Raw genomic sequence first — 19,689 nt, 5'->3', positions numbered from 1 at the left:
ATTGGAGACGATAGGGGAATATCGCCATTAATGTAGAGGCCGAAGTATTGTTTAATCTTCAAGAGCCCGGAGAATGTGTACCAACACAGTGATCTTATATGAAGCATCCTTGTTTCTTGTGTATCATTCATTATACTACGCCTCAACGAGAACAACCAAAAAGATCGCATGCGCTATAAGCTCTCTCTACTTCCACTGAGTTCTCGGTGAATGTCTAGTACAACCATCCTCCGACCTCGCGAACGTCTTTTTCTATGTGCTATATGATTTTGCCCAAGCTCGAGCACTCTCTTCTGATTCTCGTGCAGAATGGCTTCTTGTGAGCTACCGTGATTTTGCTGACGTTTGGGAGATGAAGAATGATCTGATTCGCAAAATGAGTGCAATAGTTGGCGCTAGATTAATCACATTAGTATAACTCGACAACATGAGTAAAGAATGGAACCTACTAGTTATCTGCATAGTCTGGCTCGATCATTTCCCACAGGTCAAGACGACGCAGACTAGGCCACATAGGTGGATAAGCTGGATAAGCTTGATAAGCGTTGGAAGGCCCCAAATTCGACGGCAAAGAGGCCGCGGTGAGGGAGCACCAGTTCACTTTTGGATAGACTCGGCCCAGAGCCCACAGGACGTCTTGAGCATTGTCGTCAAAGTACGAACTGCCTTGCCATGCGAATTCGAGACGTTCCATAGTCGCATGAGAGCCAAAGAGGTTCGGCAATGCTGACAACGGAATGGCAGAACCATCCAGTGTGAACCTATTGTCCTGCCTGAGAACGAATCTTGTGAGATTCATGTGGCGGAGAGGGGCGAGTAACGCTACAGTAAGATCAGTATCCAAGTCGTACTCGATGTGCAGATTGTTCAGGTTGTTCAAGCGCGCTACACATTCGAGAATGTCGCCGTGGTCTCTGATGACAAGAGCCAAGCTCGTCAGGTTCTGCAGGTGTGGGAAGAGCTTGGCCGCTGCGCCTGATGTGATTGTCAGGTACAGGTGGGTGACGTTGGAGAACAGAACCTGCCCATGAGGGATGTTTTCCAGTGCTGTAGCCAAGAATGGAACATCGACCAATCCGGTCCAAAGAAAGTTCCGCAGCGTGTGGTTTATGGCCAGATATCTCCAAACGTATTCGTCCATGAGATCCTCGCTCTGGCTATGGATGCGTACTGTCTCAAGTCTTGGACAAGACTCAAGGGCTTTCAGCAAATGATCTGGGTGAGTGTTGTGAAAAGGTAGGCCGAATTGTATAGACTTGAGAGATGGAGATCTGTTCATTACCGGCAGAAAATTTATGATGCATGGACCTTGCCTATTCAAATTTAGCTTGAGGTTTATATCGGTCAAGCTCGGTCCAAGGAACGTGGAAAGATCCAAGTCGAAGGTAGACTCGTCGGGTGCCCTTACAACGAGCTTTTGGAGACTATTGAATCTGCATTGCGAAAAGTCTACCGGAAGATCTGTTCTGATTGTCAGGTCCTGAATCAAACCGACGTAGTTCTGCTGCGTAGTGATGTTCTCCGCCTGAAGTCTTGTGAGAGCCGATTCGTTTTTGGTTCCAATGATCGACCAATGCTGTCTCATTGCCATCCATTTCAACTCTTTGACAGTCAGAGCAAGATTGAATGTGGTCTTACTCTGTGGCTCCAGATTCCCAATTACCATGAGTTTTAATTCATCTGGCAGATGGAGAAGATCGGGTAAAGGCTTCGCAGTCGAGGCCAAGGTAGTCGCTGCCGACCCTATGCCTGATACTGGGACACCGGATGCAAAATCCCCATCATCAATGTCCATCGGATCAATACCAAGAAGATGCCTATTCTCAGGGGACGACGTTGTTTCTGCATTGCTCTTTGGAGAGCCCCTGTAAGGGGATGACTGGTTGCTTTGTAAGCCTCTGTTGCGGTTCGGAGGCGTAACAGGATCTCCCTGCCTGGTAAATCGGCTCATGGTGTGCACTAGGGAGCGGTTTTTGCGCAAAGATCAGTTGATGCTCAAGATCGAATGACATCGAGTCCTAAAAGGCTTCACTCGTGGGAAACTGATGGCAATCTTCAGATTCATTGATAGGCCGGATCCGGGGTCTAACATTTTGCATGATCCTGCTAGATCGCCAGTTAGCTTTTGTAACAAAGAATTTGCCTTACGGACATTTCTTTGATTCACGCCAAAGAAGGTTGGTTCCGTATTTGGTTCCTGCCATGTACTTCACATCCTTGAGATGGGGTCGTAGTCGGTCAGGTGGAAAACTTCGAGATTAGGCCAGAAGTATTGTGTGACGAAGGTCTTCTGGCGAACGAACATCTACAAATGCCACTTGTGTCTGGAAGTAAGTACATTTCGCAGTGCTTTGCCGATTGCACCGCATACTCGACTAATCTCGTAATTGCAGCTGCTCGCGCACGCGATGCATCCGCTCGGCCGAGGCCACGAGTGCGCCGTTGAGGAGGGCGTCGGGAGGGGTGTGAACCGACACGGCGGCTTCGTGACGAGGGCGGAACTGAGAACCAGGACCGGGAAAGGGGTTGCGAGGTGATCCAGCCTCGTAGCGAGAGCCGGGAGTGTGCGAGCCGCTGGAGTGGCGCAGGTGCGAAGGGCGGCGAGGGGTGAGGAAAGCAATGCCCACCACACCATTCATCACTGACATCCCGAGCTCAGAGGCTCTTGTCTCCACCATGATGATCATGGAGTGACTCGTAACCCAAGCGTTACCCTGTGCATTGTGGTGCAGGGGACGATCGTTGGGAGTGTGGGCAATCTCTGACTGAGTCGTCATTTGTCCAAGGCCGCACACCTCATCAAAACCACTTTTGACCCTTCGACGGTGTGGCCTGAAGTCTTGGGCCAGCGTCTGGGTGTCGACGACGTGCCAAAAGGTACGATTTTTGAAGCACGGTCTTCGGCCAGTGGCTGGATATCGATGACGTGCCAACACCGAGTGCATTCAATATCTCTTCGTCACAACCTTTCGTGCTACGGTCGTGGACAACAAGAATGGTGGGTATTACCCCATGGTCCAAGTCTGCGGGAGTGCAGAGGAAGTTGACGAATCCAAGGAAACATTCTCCTGCTCCTTCTTCTGCCCTTCCTCCTGCTCATCCTCACTGTCACTCTCTTCCTCGAAGAGCCATGTCTTTTTGGGAGGCAGGTGATGACTGGTCTTGGCCTTCGATCGCTTTTTCGCGACGCCAATCTCACTAGGCTAGTCAACATTATACATCTCGTCCTGCATGGCCTTAAGCTGCAATTTGTCGTCCTCGTGGTAGCAGGAACACGGTCGAGTTATGCAGAGAGTGTGTCGTTCAGTGACCAAGACTCTTGAGGTAGCGAGGAACCAGAATCGTAGCTCTATGATACTTTTCGAGAGGCTAAGAGTTGAAAGACATCTTCTTGTAGCGAATCTTGTAAGGAGAAATGTCTTGTTTGCAGACTTGTACAGTGTGCTGCATACGAGACGGTAGTTGAGCATGGTTGACTCCTCGACATTCTCGGGTATGAGAACCCAAGTTTCCATTGGAAACAGGGCGAGAGCTCCCGGACCCGCGTAACTTGTGATACTCTAGCCATATTTAGCGGCAGCGCTTCGAGCGATTGACCTGTAAGTGGAGTCGTCGTCATCTTCTGCCATATAGGCGTCGCCGTGGACTCCATGCTAATATAACGTTACGTAGAGGTAAAATACAGGAAGGATAAGGGCGGCCCCGCTAGAGGGTAGCTTCGTAATCGGCCATCGAGTTAGCCTCTCTAGGTAGACGAGGGAAGCGTTTAGTAGAAGAAGTCGAAAAAGTTGTTGCAGCCGGAACCGTACAATATGGAGCCAGAAACGACCTCGAAGCGCTCAAGGTGACTTGGACCTTAAGACGAAGGGGATCTCTGCCAGTGAAACAACAACTTGTGAGGGTGGTCTTGACACTCTCGAGCGCGTGAAAAATCTTCAGAAGTCCTCGTGCTTGCTGAATGGGGGAGGGCAGTCCGAACATCTTGACCTTTTGGGTCATAAAGACAACGAAGTCCTCGTGCTTGGTGAATTTCATCACTAAACCATCAAGTAGCGTCTTCTTCGCTTCATCGCTAATGGCTTTGCTCCTTGATGTTTAGCTGCTCCTTCTTGAAGTTGACTGGTCTCGGGTTCTCTTGGTACTCGTCACACCCTCTGCTTGCTAGCAGGATGACCTTGCTTGAACAAATCCATGAGAGTGAGGTCTCGACTTCCCAGGTGACGCTGAGTCTTGACTCTTGAGCGACCCTGAGTCGAACCAAGCTTGAGCGAATGCAGATCGCTCTCCAGATTTCTTGCATCTTATATACTTGCAAATACATTCTGAGATCGCACTGCCGTGTGAAAGTAGCTCATGCCGCTGACCTTTCCTGAAAGCACACTGTGAAAGTTATACCTGCGGCTAAGCTTCAAAGTTGTGGGGAGAAAGCTCAAGTTTTAGCCGACTTTTGTGGAAAATATGCGATGCAACTCCGAGTGGACCGCGAGATCGGCGTCTATAAGATAGAGAAAGTGTTGTGTTTGATGTAAGTTGTAAGGTTGCGAAGAACCAGCGTTTGATGCCACGCGGCTAGCATCAGTAATTTGGAGCGAGGTCAATCGCTTTAGGCTTGTCAAAACACGCAAAGGATTGAAGGCTGCGGCTGTGACATTCATTTGGACTTCTAGGGCGAAGGAGATGCAGGGTTGCTTCAAGTTCTTGTCTTATAAGGCGTTGAATATCTCAGGGATGATTTGCTCGTGATCTTCGGCTCCTGTGATGCCGTGCATGAAGAGGCTAGGCGAGCGAGTAGGAGATGGTGCGCAAGGGCCAACCAGGTAGAGCTCAATCACGTTCGGGTTGAAACTGGCGACCTTCTCGAATACAAGGTGAGGACTATTCAAGGATCCAGATGGTCTGACACAGGCACTCGAACCACTGAGTCGATCTCTTTTACTCTGCGGTGAGCCATCTCAGGAACGCGCAATACCAACAGCTCCTGGCGGATGACCTGGTTGTACACATCCTAGAAGACTTGATGGCCCGTGAAGGTGCCGGTGATGGTCGTGTCAATATAGATGGCGCCGCTGTTCGGTGTTAGTACATCATCAAGCGGATGTGACTTGGTTGTATGCATCTTCGAAGATTTGATGTCCCATGAAGGTGCCGGTGACTGTGGTGTCATTATATATCACGCCGCTGTTCGGTGTCAGTACATCATCAAGCGAATGGGAGAGTGAATGGGGTGATTGTGGACAAGAAAGGGAAACAAGGAATTACAATATACGTACGTGTCAAGGTTGTGCGCATCTTGGAGGCCTTGATGGCATATCAAGCCGCCGGTGACGGTGGTGTTAATGTAGACCACGTCGCTGTCCGCTGTTAAATTCACCTTAGGCAAGGATGTAGTGGCCTCTTCCCGCAAATCAGGAAGACACTTGGTCCGGAAAGGTGTAAGGAACCTGATGAACATCGAGCGGAGTAATGGGAGCAGCCCTGGAGATCGAGTCAATGATGTCTGCAACAGGTGCAATGTGTACGCGATCTTCTCTCCATGGAACAAGCGACATGGACTCGTTCGTTGCGAGTTGTACTTTGTAGAGTTTTTGATCAAGGGCGGCGAGTTCGGCGGCTTTTTCTTCTGGTGTTTGTGGCGTGTTGGTTCGTATGCCTCCGACAGATTTGCTGTAAGTCTCGATACCACTGAGTTTGAGGGTTGTCGTGGACCGAAGAAATATATACTACGTCGAGCGCATGAAAATGAATTTCTCCGTGTAAGTCGAAAATGTTTGAGAGTCGAACGTGTCAAGGGTACAGATGGCGTAGGTTCTGTTGCTAGGGAGTTGACAACACCACCGCGCATTCCTCAGGCAGTGAACGACCGAATAGGTCTATATAAGTTGGACGAAGTCGTACGGGCCTCGTAGGGTGCTTTGGATTGGCTGGATTCCACCTACATGCCATGATGCCATTGTCGACTGCGTCATTGCAGGGGACCTAGGGACGAAGATATATACAAGCTAGACGGCGGGGCGATAGATATTGGGGCGTGTTCCCGTGAGGAAGTAATTCTTTCACAAGTCTTACAGAATTATGCAAGCGCGTTTGTCTTCGTCAATGGCTTGTTCGGTCAGCGCATCGTAGATCATTGCGCAAGTCTTTAGCGGTAGAGATACGAGACGACGATGACATGGTCAGGGCCTTGGGCTTTCCAGTAGCCTTGTTGTTCTTCTTTCCAGCCATCTTGATCTTCGTTCTTCGAGAAAAAGCAACGGAGAAGAGATGTTTACGGGAAGTTAGTAGAAACCTTGATGGGACACCCCTAGCAAGAGATGGGCCGGAGGGCGAAATACTAGTCGGCTTAGGTTGATCGCTCGAAACAGTATCTAGAAAGAGAATGAAGAGGGGGCGACCATCCGCACATCGAGACACAGAATCCGTCGTTAGCTGCTGCGTGTCCACTTTCGTACCTATAGGTAGTCGAAACAAAGTACATCTTCAAGATCATGTGCCTGATCTCTTAGGGCAATCGAAGAAACGGAGAAGAAGAGCGATTGTCCTGGCTAGCGATGCGTGCGGACTTTCTCTGTTGTGTCCAAGGCATACGACTGGCGAGCGAAAGCTGTTGAGGGACCGGAGGCGGAAGAGGCACTGTCACGAACGCGGGCTGTGGCAGCGACGGCATCTTACTGTGCTACAATTGGTCAGTGAGGTCATTGATGCGGAATTGAATCTTGGGTAGAGCATACCTTGCTGATTGACGTTGGGGACCTGGTTGTGAGACATTGTAGGCGAGGAAGGTCGCCATAGTTGTTGTTATATACGGGTGGCGAAGCCCATTCAGAGATCTTCAGATAGAAGCTTTGCTCCTGACGGCAAAGGTGAGGTGTGTGAGAGACACCAGTGCAGGAAGAGGGACGAGGGCAGCATCGATCAGTACACAGGGCCAAGCGCTTGTTACAGTGTACCAATATCTCAGTGGAACGAGTGTCAAGCGTTACCGTGAAATCTGAGACTTAAGTCGATAGGAGGGAGATGATGAAGTGGTGATCTGGACATATGGAATAGGAGGGTGTTTTGGCTCGGTGATTGTGGCAATCAGCTGATTGACAGTTGTCTGGCACATAAGAATCTCAATTCTACAGTCTGCACTTGCCCATATATATCCTGGTTTGTTTGCTGCGGACAAAGAGCTCATGTTGTTTGCTCCTTCTCGAAAGGGATAATGCCAACCAAAATCTTCTATCGCTCTGCTTTCATGCACAAAGACAGGCTCTTCCCCTAAATGATTGCTAATACCGTTCTTGATTCACCGCGCACTTTTACTGGTTTGCAAAATTGGTGGAAACTTCTAGATGCATCAATCATGTCTTTTGTTCTTGCCTGCATGAATCAATCCTCGCACATGTTTGTCAGCAGCTTAATAATAAGTTTGCAACACTCAAAGCTCGGTTTTCATTCGTTTCCATCACGATACATGGATTCACAAAGGCAGGCATAACAGTTCTCAGTCACAAGAATAAGAAGTGAGACATTTAATGAAGACAAAGATTAATATTGATTGATGTAAAAGAGAACCGATGACCTCCGAAAACGCCGATTTCGAAGACAGCAGAGTAGAAGAATAGCAAGATCTATTGGAGATGTCGCAAAAGGTGATCTAGCAGCCTTACAGAGGAACACGGCAAAAATGCAGCAGATGTAGAGAAGATGACAGAAACCAAGAAGACCATCGCGTGCTTACTCTGAAGCCTGTTCGGCAGTAGCCAATGCAACATCAGCAGGAGGGACGATGATTTAGTCAGCGTGCTCCATCGCAAAAGCCCAAGAAGCTTCACAAGTTCCCCTACACTTGTTCAAGAGACGATGACAGAGGTAGCAGAACTTGCGATTACACGGCTCAACACAAGTCATGACCTGACAACCGGCGATGAGCTCGATCATGTTTCCACAGAAGGGACAGGGTGCGTACTTGAGAGCCAGAAGCTGCTCTCTGACTGTGTCAGGCTGACAAGGACCGTTGTGGGACAGCATTTTGCATGCTGTGCAGGTCTGAGTCTGACAGTCAGGGCAAGAGATGTTGTTGTCAATGGTAGGACTGATTTGCCTAAAGGAAGGATTGAGATGCTTGGAGCAAGAAGGCTTGGCGCAATAGATTGGTGGAGTAGTCAGCAGAGCCCAGTCCTGAGCGCGGCGAAGAACAGTGGCGTATCTGTCGGGAGTCAGCATACCTTGAACGAATGAGATGGGTATAGGAGCGTCACTGCAGCAAGTAGGAGGCCACATGGTCTTGTCTTTGATGGCGAGCGTGAAGTGGGATTGAATGCAGTCGATGCACCAACGACAATTGGTGCAGGGCAAAATGAGCGTGAGACCGGACTGAGAGCATACGTCGCAGTAGGGGCCTGAGAAGTCCAATGCTGCGGTTTGGAGGCTTGGTTGAAGTGTTGTGTCTGTGTTGATTGCTGTTCGTGATGATTGTGAAGAGAAGAAGTTCAGAATTGGGAAAGAAAGACCTATAAGTATCATTTTCGCGTTAGGCAGCCACCACCCATATCGCTCACTTTTTCTTATCATAATATAATATCGAGGCCAAGTCAAGACTCTAGACAATCATTTAACAAAGAAGCCTCGAAATCGAGGAATGGATCCGTCAATTGAGGGTAGCTTAAGGTCGAACCACTATCTCGGTGTTCCTAAAAGGGCTTTCTGGGTGGACTCGACAAATGGTTCACTCACAGATTCAAAGGAAGGTAAAAATTGCTGAAGACAAGTTTCTCAATATCCTTCTGGTATTCAGAAGTCGTTGGCTCATCCTCCCGGGCACTCGATGGATCACTCTGTGTGAAACATCCGGCTGAATTCTCCAATAGAACTCCCGCTCTTGGGAGGGAACACATTGAGCGATAGGTGCTAATTGGTATCGAGACCTCATGTTGAGATTATATGTCTCTACAATTCCAGATACCTGTCCATTTACTTTATCACTACATTCACAGCCAGTATCGTAAGTTCAGAAGTCACACGTCTCACATCTCAAGTTTGGAAGAAGGAAGAATTCGTCAGCAAAAAAGGTTTCATATTCAATACATATTTGGAAGAGAAGTTAAATCGCAAGAAACAGCCATCCTAACATTCCTGACCATAACCAAACACCTGGTTCGTTGTTCTAGTAATCATACACGCCTCGCGAAGGTTAGTATCTTAATCTGTCAAATTATATCTCTTGTCAATTAAGTTCCATCTTAGCCCAAACACACTTACCCTCTATAATACCTCTCCATACCTCTAACAGGTTTAGTAGGATTCTCGGCAATAGGAGACAGAGCAGTACTACTACTACTCTTACTACTCTTACCACTTTTGCTACCCCTGAATTTTCTCGCAGTAGATTTCGTCGGGCTTTTAGCAGCAGCACTAGTAGGCGATTTTGGAGCCGGCGAGCCAGTGTCAGAAACAGTTGGCTTCTTAGCAAAGTTCAACTTGATCGTAGGCTTAGGCTTTGTAGGGGGCTTGGGGGGAGAAGAAGGGGTAGTAGGGATGGGAATGGAAGTAGGGGGAGGGGCGTCAGGCATAGGTGTGTCAGTGTCCGGGTCGTAGTTTATGCTGTCACACATGACGACATCGCCATCTGCATCGACGGGATGGGGGTACGGAGAGGAGGGTGTTAAGGGTGTTAAGGGTGTGGCGAAGGCGATTGGAGTGATGGTGATGGAGATTGGAGTGGGGCGACAGAAGTATGGAGTAGGACAAGTGTTGAAGTAGTGGTCGGCGTAGAACGACATTGTGAAGAGTACTTGCTTTTTGATCTGGTTGTGTTGTTGGTCTTCGTTTCCTCGTTGTTGGTGCTAGTGTGAGTGTGTCTGGTATTGATGGTGAAGAAAAGCAGACTAGGAGGAGCAGGGATGGTGCATTAAGTATTGATTCAAGCACTCGCAAGCACCCGTCAACCATTTTTGCATTTCTTTCGTGTCTCGATGAAGAGAAAGAATGTCTGCAGTTCGATGTTTGTTTCACAAAGGCTGCAGAATGGGCCTGAATGCGAGACCACGTCGAGAGAGGCAAGGATAGTAGAAGTTCAGCAGTCTGCGCTGTCTAGGTTTAGCTCATCAGCTCTGGAACAATGGACTTGTTCTCAAGCAAGGGGATCTATATCTTGAGTGACAAAGCACTGTGGCGTTCCATGGAAGATCAGCAACGAGGGCACAAAGGACAACGCTGGACAATGGGATTGTTTCTCATTAAAAGATCTTTGTGCTTTGTTGTTGCATTTTTGAGGCACAGTTTCGAAAGATTGCACCGGTTTTGGGTTTTGTAGCGTACGCCATGAGATCAAGCTACGTGAAGACAGTGTAACGTTGGGGCAGAATGTACTGGCTCGAACTGCGACCGGAATAAAAAAAGACACGCTATTATTTCCTCCGCCAACATCATCTGCGCTCAATACAAAATCGAGCTCGAATAAGATGTGTACTTCCTCGCCTCGGTCTTATATATAGGCTGAAGTTGATTTGCTCGATCCTCGACGTTCAGGACTGGTCAATCATCAATGGTCCATCGATGAGACCAAAAACAATTGGTCATGCCGTTTGTTTGTCGCAGGAACCGCATCTTGACACTGGGGTGTAGGGACCCTTCAACTGATTCGAAGAATTGCAAATTAGGAGCAATGGCAAATAACTTGTCAACCCAAGATCTAACTTGAGCATCTCTGTTGTACGGTTTTACATTAGCAAAGTAATTCGCAGAGGTGGCAAACTTAAAGCGAAAGGGAGGAAGTGACTTACGCGGTTTCTTCGATCAGGATTTGGCTGGTTTGAGTCAAGCTCAAGTTCTGTAAGGCAGGGAATAAGGGGCCGTTGCTGTTGTCGTTGTTGAGAGGAAGCTGATCCAAGTCGAAGTCGCCCAATAAGTCCAACTCTCGCAATTTGGGATAGCGGGACCCGATTTGGGTCAATGCCTCGATGTCAAGGTCGTGGCCAAAGTACCAGATGACAAGTGACTCGATGGGGCTAGAGACAGGGAGCACATGGTCGAGACTGATATTCTCCATTCCCAAAAAGTTGTGGGTTATAAGCAGTCGCTTCAAACTAGTTGAAGCACGCAGAGGATCAAACATCTCGGCTGTGGCATTTGTCTGGACCTCCATGGCGAAGGAGATGTTAAGTCTTACTAAGCTCTTATCTTGTAAGGCGTTGAAGATCTCAGGGATGATTTGCCCATGATCTTCGCCTCCTGTGAGCACGGAGTTGATGTGTATCGTGAGTGCCTCGAGGCGGCGGAGAAGTGGGAGGAGGATTGCGGCAGCGCTTGCCTGCATGGTGATGTATAGGCTCTTCAGATTACTGAAGGCCTGGGGGTCTTCCAGGGCCTGGATTGTGTCGTCAATATCGACGTCTGTGTGACTGTACATCGAGAGTTGCTCCATGATGGGGAGGCGAGCAAGTTCAACGAAGACCTGGCCCGAGCAAAGCGACCCAGTCGAAACATGCGTAAGGGAGGGCATTAACCGGACGAGATCGCCGAAGGCTTGAGGGTCGCCACCAACCACCTCGACATCCTCGCGGATGAGGAGCTGGGTAAGCTGTTGAGCTTGAGCCAGTGCAGGGATGAAATTGTCCGTTCTGCCGTGGCGAACCTCAAGGCTCTTGAGTCGGGGGGTGATGAACCCGCTGACGACGACTGGGTTGACCTGGACGTGCAGTTGGTCGTGCCTAATGGTAAGGTGTTCCAGAAGGGGAAGGGGCATGCGCATGGCCGAGGGGTCGGGACCTCCGGGCCCAAAGACCAACTCTTGCGAGCGAATCATCCTTGCGTAGCCAAAGTCCGGGCGGCCGTTCATGTTGAGCAGTGCCATGTAGTTGCGCATTTCGGATTGCTTCCAGCAGACATTTCTAGCTGGTGCGGTGAAGCGCTGGCAGGTCTTCATGACCGCTTTGCAATGATCCTTGGAGTCCAGGTATTGGAAGACTTCGCCGAGTAGATGATCAGGCACGTTGCCGAATGGTGAAGATCCATCAGAAGGAGGAGTCGCCGGGTTTAGCACAGGCTCAGGCGATTGTTCGAGGGCATGGTTAACTCCGTCTGTCATGGTTGCGACCACGCGTAATGAGTGTGAGCAAATGCAGTAACGCTGATGAAATAAGTCAGGAGGTGATAGCGCAGGAGCAGGAGCAGATGAATTTGATGAATTTGATGGCGCCAGATCGTGGGATTTCTGTTGTGGTTGTTCGTGAATTCCAGCATGCGTTGTATCGAGACCCGGCGATGATTGCAAAGCGTCGAAACGTGGGCTCCTGGATTTCGAATGGTTGCTATGCCGGAACGTTTGGTGGAGCAGACATTCGCTTACCGCGCCGTCCTCGAGATCCTTTCGTCGTCTTTCGATCGTTGCTTTCTTGCTCTCGTTCAACAAAACACATACCTTGCGCTGCAGTTTTTGTACGCGCATCAAACCTTTCTTCCCTTCTGCTTGACTAACACGATTGTCAGTCGCATCTCGCGCATCAACCGAGCTCGGATTACTCCTGGATCCATCGACTATGGAAACGCTGATCGAGAAGTTGTACAAGATGCGCCTCAACCCTGCGCACCCCATGGCGGATGGAAGCGACTACGCTACCAGACTGACCCTTACACGTACCTTTTGTCTGATACGCGATGATGCCCTCGCCTGCATCAAGACTTGCAAGACTTTTCAAGATTCCCGCCATCAACGTGCATTGGAGAAAGTTCAACAACCAGCGCTTCAAGAATTTGCTCGATATGGACGACAAAAAGATCAAGGCCAGCTACATGGCCCACGCTCTCGACATCGCCATCAAGTTCTCTGAATACTGGCATGATCTACCTGATTGGTTCCCCAGCTCTACCACTCAGCCCAAGAATGAACACTACAATGCTTGCACCCGTCGGGATGGAAAAACTATCAACATCAGTCATCTCATTACGCCAAAGCTCGGGAGTGTTGAACTCGTTGGATTCAACACCAGACACTTCACTCTGGCTCTCTGTCAAGTCACTGGCCTGGAGACTTTACGGGTCAAGCCTCTGAGCGATTCAAATATGGAATTTCTCCCGATTGTGTCCTGCTGTCCCGCTCTGAAGACGCTAGAGTTCAATGACAGAGTCCGTGGTCAATATTCGATCTTTATTGCCCTTGCACAACACCCCTGCATCGAGCACATCGCTCTCACCGATACACTCGACCTTGACATAGTGACCTGTGCGTTGGCAAATCCGAAGCCTTTCACCTCCCAGAGTTCCTTGAACATAGTGATTCGCTTCACTGCGATTGACGACTTGTTGTCCGCGCTTCCTCGACTCGAGTCTCTTACTATGCATGTTTACGACATCGACACCCAAAGCATGCAGAGTGTCACCAACAAGATCCGCGAGCTAGGACGACTCTAGAACCTTACTCTGAAAGGGAAAGAGATAGGGAGTTTGCTCTGCAGAGTGTTTGATTGAGCTATACTTAAACCGTAGTTGGCTGAACTTTTGTCAGTTCGACTCTCTTGCCGTGGCGATTGCGTATTTTTCCGCCCTATCAAAATGCACAATGACTTTGAAAAACGAGTACTTCGTCCGCAGAGAGCGACTATTTGACGCCCTCTCCCTTGCTCTAGCTCTACGTGTGGACATTATTGTACATTATAATAGCAGTATTAGTAACGGACTAGAAGATGCAGAACTGTAACGTGGCAGGTCAAGACAGTGCAAGTGTTCTATAGCAATATCTCTCATTCTTGTGTATTAAGCTAAGCCATTAGACGTTTATACTAAACATCAGAGCTATGTAGTGCCGTGTTATATCTACTGCCGTGCAGGAACAAGAGCAATCCTTCATCTCACTACTACTCACGAGAGAGTCGCCGTCCTTTCAAACCTTTGTCGCGTGAAATCAATGGACAGAGCCTCTCTTCTCGACATCCACGACGATCTCCTCACTAGAGACACCGCCCTTTGTCAAGCCCATCTCGTTGGCGAAAGTGGTGGTGGGTTTCCAGCCAGCAGAGTTGCGAGGGTTGACCTCCTCAAGCATCTTGTCGACTTGCTCGAGTGAAAGACCCTTGGTCTCGGGGACGAGGAAGTATGCGTAAATGCAAGCGCAGGTGCAGAGGGTTCCCCAGACGAAGAACACCTTGGGGCCGAGGTTACCCTTATCAGGGTCCACCATATACGGCGTTATAACCCTTTTTCTTCAATCAGCATGTGTCTCTGATAATGAGGTAGGCAAGACTTACGCAATGATGGTGTTCCAGAGCCAATTGGATGCCGTCGAAAGACCGACACCGCGGGAACGGATAGGCAGAGGGAAGATCTCACCAATCAACACCCAAGCTCCAGGGCCCCAAGTGGAGGCGAAGAAGGCGATAGCAAGACAGATGAAAGCGATCTGAGCCTTGGTGGCGGCGTCATTGTCGGAAGAGATGGCAGTACCGAGGATGGCAGTCAAGAATTGGCAGCAGAGCATACCAAGAGCACCCCAGATGAGCAGGGGGCGACGGCCAAATCTCTCAATGGTCCAGAAGGAGATGGGGGTAGACAGAACGTTGACGAGAGTGGTAATCAGACCGATCAGGAAGGGGTTTGAGATGGAGCCCTGCTTTTGTTAGACGGTAGGCAGAGGAATGACTGGATGGAGAAACTTACGAGCTGCTGGAAGAAGGTGGTGCCGAAGAAGAAGATGAAGTTTACACCAGTCCACTGCTGCATCATCTGTGGGAGAGTCAGTGGCTGTAGGACGCTGGAGGAGGAAGAAGTCAAGACTGACCTGGAGGGAAGTGCCGAGAATGGTACGGCGGAGGTTGCTGTTGGCCTTCCAGAGGGAGCCCTTGAAGCAGTTGGCCCAGGATGAGAGGTAGCTGCCTTGGGGGATGACCGAAAGCTCGTACTCGTCTGTGCAAGAGTCAGTGTCGGTAAGCAGAAGCCCAAAGGAGGAAAGACATACGGTTGGCGACAATTTCAGCCAGCTCCTGCTGGACGAACTGCGAGTCGACAGGTTGACCACGGACGGAAGCCAGAGCCTTAGCAGCCTTCTCGAGCTGGCCTTGCTTGACGAAGTAACGAGGCGACTCGGGCAGACAGGCGATACCACCACCAAGGATCAGAGCCCAGGCGAACTGGATGCCAATTGGGATGCGGTAAGAGCCACTGTCCATACGATCCTGAGTACCGTAGACAACGCAAGAGGCGAGTAGGAGACCGATGGTGATGCAGAACTGGTAGCAGGCGATCAGGGCGCCACGAACTTTCCTGGGACAAATTTCTGACATGTAGAGGATGACAATGGCCGATTCGAAACCGACACCGAGACCAGCGATGAAGCGACCGGCAGAGAGAAGAGAGACGCTGGTGGCGACAATCTCCATAATGACTCCGACCATGAAGATGAGGCAACCGATGATGATGGTGGTACGACGACCGATGAAGTCGGCAATGTCACCAGCGGCGAGAGCACCTGCATGCTGTTAGCATAATGAGGAATGAGCCGAAGGTACAGAAGACTTACCGAAGAAAGTACCAGCGGACAGGATAGAGGTGATCAAGGACTTGTCACTGGCAGAAATGACAAAGTCCTCGGCGGGGGTGTTGTAAGGAAGACCGGTAAAAGTGTGGATGGCATACTTCATGCCCATGACACCGCTATGATGATGTCAGTTGGGCTGAGAGATGAACGGCATGCGTGCAACTTACGAGATCCAGCCAATATCGTAACCGAAGTAGATACCTCCGAAGGAAGCAAAAGCACACATCATGTAGGCTTTTGCCGTGACGGGAGCTTCGATGCGATCGACATCGGCGGTGCCACGGAGAACAGGGGGAGCCATCTTGACTGAGTCTCTCTCAGGAGAGCTTGCGGGTGGAATGGGATGGATATGGTCGGCGTCGTGCAAGTCACCACCACACTCTGGACAGACTTGACAGGTGGAGGATCTGAAGTTGACTGGAAAGACGGGTTCCTCTGGGATAGAGGGGATGTGGATGCCTCTAGGACGAGGAGGGCGGGTAGGAAGCGACATTTATACACTGGTGTAAATTTCAAGGCGCGGTGAACGGGAAAGTGGAAGCAAACAAAGTTCCACAAGTTGCAAGTCGACAGCGCCCCGGGTTTGGGCAAGAACAGCCTTTCGCGTCAGGCAGTCGGTGCTCCTTGCCTTTCCTTCTCTCCTTCTTTCGATCATGTGGGATCCCCGCGTTGATGTTGCAAGCCACCGGACATGGACATCGTTCTTTTCCTCGAACTTAATCTGAGCAAACTCTATCTGCTTTTTCTTCCAGAAGAATTCCACGTGGATGCTGTCTATCTCTTTGTGTCGTGGTCTATTCCTGGACCCTGCTGTACGACGTTCGTCTTGTCGCACAGGCTGAACTCGAGCAAACTTGTTTAGCAAGAGCATCTCCAACGCAGAGCCAGTCGCGCAAGTCAACCCACCAAGGAGGCAAAGACGGTCAATCCCGAAACCAGCATACTTCAAGGACCACCCGACCGCTGACTACAAAGGTCTAAATACACATCATTAGCGACAGGGCGTACTTCTTCTAATCACTAACGAGGACCAGACTCTTTGCTCACCACCCAAGCTCGACGCCCAGACGATCGGCCAAGCAAAAGGCGTCGACATTCTTCTGCTTGGCATATACCACCGTTCCACCGTTCCACCTCTTCTCACCACTTTAACCATGCTTTCCGACCTCCTTCATTTCATCAGAGTTTATGGAGAACTTTCTCCACGAGCTGGAATGTCACCCACAGAAAACGTTGAAGGTTGGAGATGGTTTCGGAACGAGAGAAAAGGACTTCGTCGATGGTTGTACCTTCATAGGGCGTCGGCTCCCCCAGACACTTTTTGTTTCCTCCTCCACGGCCGTTTCCTGAGGAAATGTCTAGAAAACTTTGTTTCATCTTCCATGTCGCCGGCTGAGAAGACCAAGCGAAATGCAATTTTCATCGGTCGCTTCCAGTCTTACAAATACACGGGCCAAGGAACTCTCTTCTCGAATGAAGATTTTGCAAAGAGATGGTCAAGATGGTGCTGAAGCTTGTCGAGTCCTGTTTGCGGAGTGCCTTGGGCGGGTCGAGGAGAAACTCGAACAAAGCATTCAGTCACTTCAAGACAGGACGAGTAGCTCAGTGCCGCAGGGCGACAGCAGTCCAAGTCCCCAAGGGTAGTCTTTCACGGCTTGATGCCTCTTGGAAGAGTGCGCCATGATGCACGATCCTCGCAAGGCTCACAGGCTGGAGGCTGACGGGTTTGAAGCGCTCATGCGTGCAGCCGTCATCTGAGGTACCGGCATCGCTCCCTCGGTCGCATCTGGTTCCTGAAGCCTCGTCGGGAATATGATGCTGCCGCTAATCGAAAAATGTCGCTCCGCCTGTGTCGTGCATTGTGCACTCTATCCTGACTTGTGCTCGTCGTAGGAAGAAAGAAGAAGGCGCCCCACCTTCCTTGCGACCGAGAAGCCATCGCGGCCAAATCTCGGGGTGACGCCAGAGTACATAAACAAACACAAGCAATTCTCACCAACAACATCCGATATGGTCTAGTGGCTAGGATTTCTCGCTCTCAAACAGTTCGAAAGAACAACCAGGTCCGAGGAGGCCGGGGTTCAATTCCCCGTGTCGGAACATCTTCTTTTGCTCATCTCGCATAGACAAACGAGGCCGTACTACGGCCCTGTTCGGTTTCGCGACTAGCGACTTCGAATTCAGCTTCTTGGCCGTAGCTAGTAAGGTTTATCTAGCGTATGGTAGACTACTTTGGAAGTCGACATGAGCGTTCGGTTCGGCGTTTCGGATTACCCACGTGATCTTCTTTGCGGCGTAGATTTCTGGTGGTAGTTGTTAGCAAACGAGCTAATTTAAAGAAAGGAACATAGGAAGATAAAAACCATGGAATCCTCGATGCTACTACCCTCGAAATCGGCTAGTTAGCTACGCGATGAGAGTGTTATAGACCCTCGTCTAATAGCTATGTCGCCGTCGCCCTCGTCGGCCGAGCAGCTCCGTCGTCGTATGCTATTAATGACCCCTACTAAGTCTATTAAAGGACGAGAAATCAGCTAGTTACTAACACCTGCTCGCTAATTATTCCCGACCTCGAATCTACTAGGGAGACTCGGTACTACGCCGCCGACCCCTCGTAGTTAGTCTATAATCTCGACATTAAGCGACAGCGGAAGTAGCTTATAGTACCTTATATAGACCGATGCTATAATCGCCGAACTCCTCGATAGGCTAGAATACTAAATAATCTAAGGAAAAAGAGTAGGCACAAACTAGAAGGCGGAAGCATAGGTAATCGTCATTAAAGCGGTAAAGGAGAAGACTCTAGAGGCGTAGAAGGCGATCGTAAACAAGAAGAAGTATAACGACAAGGTAACATAGTTTCGAGGGCTCTAGCGGTGTTAGAGGCATATAACAAACAACTCTAGCTAGACTAAAGATAAGGACACTAGTTTGCCGACATTAAGTAACTAAGTAATAGAAGATTACTTCTTAAAGCACCTAGAAGGCCGGCGCTTCTTAACTGCGCCTCTCGAGCGTAAGAAGTAGCTAGACTTCCTCTTCGAAGGCATAATAGTAACGGGCTTATACGCGCGCGAGGTAATAGAGATCTAGGCCTCGGCGATACTAGATGCTAACGGAGACGACGATAAGGAGGACGAGACGACGACTAATAAGTCTAGCGCAAGGAAACGATAGTTAGTAACACCTAGAGGGGTCGTTACGAGGAAGAGACTTACTCCGAATTAAGAGTTCGCTGCTCGTGTCGATATAATAAGTAAGTAATAGAGTAGAAGTAATGAGATTATAGCCTTTAATCCTATTACTAATACTGCTCGCGAGTTCTATAAGGAATTCTCGCACCTCTATATTAATAACTAGATCGCTGCTTTAAGTGCGTTAGTAGAGGGAAACAATGCGCGCCTGTTTCTAGTATTACTAGCAGCTGCGCGGAAGGCCTTCGTAATAAAGTAGATAGGGCTAGTAGTCGTAGAAGAGGAAGTTAATGTCGTTGCTAGAGCTAGAAGTTAAGGATTTTAGTTAAAGTGATAGTCTCTTACGTGTAAATATTGCTCTAAGTTACATTAACTAATTAGCTCTTTGTAATCCTTCTACATCTGCTCTATAATCCGGTCTCTAAACTTAGTCATCTTCTTATCGTCGTTTCTATTAGTCTAAGGGCGCGTAGTCGTCTAGAACTAATTATCCTTATCCTCCTCGAAGTCCTCGTTACCGAATAGTAAGCTATCCTATTAATCTTACTAAATGATCTAGTTATGAAGCGTAGTTAGCGCATATACAACCCTCGTCTAATCCTCGATAGAGAACTTATGCGGCAACTGTAGGATCTTCTACCTCTTCTTAATAACACTAAAGGCACGCTTAATAGTATTACGTAGACTAGAATGTCGCAAATTAAATAGTTCTTCCTTATTCGCCGGTCTTAGATTAGCCTACTCCTACTTACGCAGATAATACCTAGTTCCTCGATACGGGACTAGAGACATTACGCTATTCGAATACCTAGCGTTAGCAAGAAGATACCGCCCTTATAGGATAATAAGGTTCTTCTATTACGCATCTTTAAGGACCCTCGCATCGTAAGTAGACCCCTCCTATCCGGCGTAGATGTAGATAAACTAACCCTCGAAGTTATAGATAGTAAGTACGTTCTACGAGAGCTATATCTTACGGTTCCT

General features: G+C 49.2%; 8 protein-coding genes across 8 annotated transcripts; 1 reads left to right on the top strand and 7 right to left on the bottom strand.

Moving 5' to 3' along the window:
• Nucleotides 1–259: 259 nt before the first annotated feature.
• Nucleotides 260–1,951, bottom strand: M438DRAFT_358094 (uncharacterized protein; the record flags this gene model as incomplete). The annotated part of the gene is made up of 2 exons (XM_029907237.1): nucleotides 260–395; nucleotides 450–1,951. The coding sequence occupies 2 exons, from the start codon at nucleotides 1,949–1,951 to the stop codon at nucleotides 260–262; spliced, it is 1,638 nt and encodes a 545-aa protein (XP_029757569.1).
• A 424-nt stretch (nucleotides 1,952–2,375) lies between these two features.
• On the bottom strand, nucleotides 2,376–2,777 carry M438DRAFT_338155 (uncharacterized protein; the record flags this gene model as incomplete). The annotated part of the gene is made up of 1 exon (XM_029904088.1): nucleotides 2,376–2,777. One exon carries the CDS (start codon nucleotides 2,775–2,777, stop codon nucleotides 2,376–2,378), a length of 402 nt encoding a protein of 133 aa, XP_029757568.1.
• A 2,310-nt stretch (nucleotides 2,778–5,087) lies between these two features.
• M438DRAFT_358093 (uncharacterized protein) lies at nucleotides 5,088–5,943 on the bottom strand (the record flags this gene model as incomplete). The annotated part of the gene is made up of 3 exons (XM_029907236.1): nucleotides 5,088–5,178; nucleotides 5,271–5,682; nucleotides 5,937–5,943. The coding sequence occupies 3 exons, from the start codon at nucleotides 5,941–5,943 to the stop codon at nucleotides 5,088–5,090; spliced, it is 510 nt and encodes a 169-aa protein (XP_029757567.1).
• A 1,884-nt stretch (nucleotides 5,944–7,827) lies between these two features.
• M438DRAFT_257476 (uncharacterized protein) lies at nucleotides 7,828–8,313 on the bottom strand (the record flags this gene model as incomplete). The annotated part of the gene is made up of 1 exon (XM_029899731.1): nucleotides 7,828–8,313. A coding segment is annotated over one exon (486 nt), but the record flags the coding sequence as incomplete, so codon positions are not given.
• An 862-nt stretch (nucleotides 8,314–9,175) lies between these two features.
• M438DRAFT_358091 (uncharacterized protein) lies at nucleotides 9,176–9,764 on the bottom strand (the record flags this gene model as incomplete). The annotated part of the gene is made up of 2 exons (XM_029907235.1): nucleotides 9,176–9,188; nucleotides 9,244–9,764. 2 exons carry the CDS (start codon nucleotides 9,762–9,764, stop codon nucleotides 9,176–9,178), a joined length of 534 nt encoding a protein of 177 aa, XP_029757565.1.
• Nucleotides 9,765–10,518: 754 nt separating this feature from the next.
• M438DRAFT_358090 (uncharacterized protein) lies at nucleotides 10,519–12,070 on the bottom strand (the record flags this gene model as incomplete). Its single annotated transcript, XM_029907234.1, has 2 exons — nucleotides 10,519–10,690; nucleotides 10,767–12,070. The coding sequence occupies 2 exons, from the start codon at nucleotides 12,068–12,070 to the stop codon at nucleotides 10,519–10,521; spliced, it is 1,476 nt and encodes a 491-aa protein (XP_029757564.1).
• A 572-nt stretch (nucleotides 12,071–12,642) lies between these two features.
• On the top strand, nucleotides 12,643–13,392 carry M438DRAFT_338150 (uncharacterized protein; the record flags this gene model as incomplete). Its single annotated transcript, XM_029904087.1, has 1 exon — nucleotides 12,643–13,392. The coding sequence occupies one exon, from the start codon at nucleotides 12,643–12,645 to the stop codon at nucleotides 13,390–13,392; it is 750 nt and encodes a 249-aa protein (XP_029757563.1).
• Nucleotides 13,393–13,782: 390 nt separating this feature from the next.
• M438DRAFT_324690 (monosaccharide transporter) lies at nucleotides 13,783–15,812 on the bottom strand (the record flags this gene model as incomplete). The annotated part of the gene is made up of 7 exons (XM_029903068.1): nucleotides 13,783–14,174; nucleotides 14,226–14,584; nucleotides 14,635–14,700; nucleotides 14,756–14,880; nucleotides 14,933–15,442; nucleotides 15,494–15,627; nucleotides 15,679–15,812. The coding sequence occupies 7 exons, from the start codon at nucleotides 15,810–15,812 to the stop codon at nucleotides 13,883–13,885; spliced, it is 1,620 nt and encodes a 539-aa protein (XP_029757562.1). The 3' UTR covers nucleotides 13,783–13,882.
• Nucleotides 15,813–19,689: the final 3,877 nt, after the last annotated feature.

Source organism: Aureobasidium pullulans (assembly GCF_000721785.1).
Source record: "Aureobasidium pullulans EXF-150 unplaced genomic scaffold scaffold_19, whole genome shotgun sequence".
NCBI lineage: Eukaryota > Fungi > Ascomycota > Dothideomycetes > Dothideales > Saccotheciaceae > Aureobasidium > Aureobasidium pullulans.
This window is presented reverse-complemented; position numbering and strand designations above follow the sequence as displayed.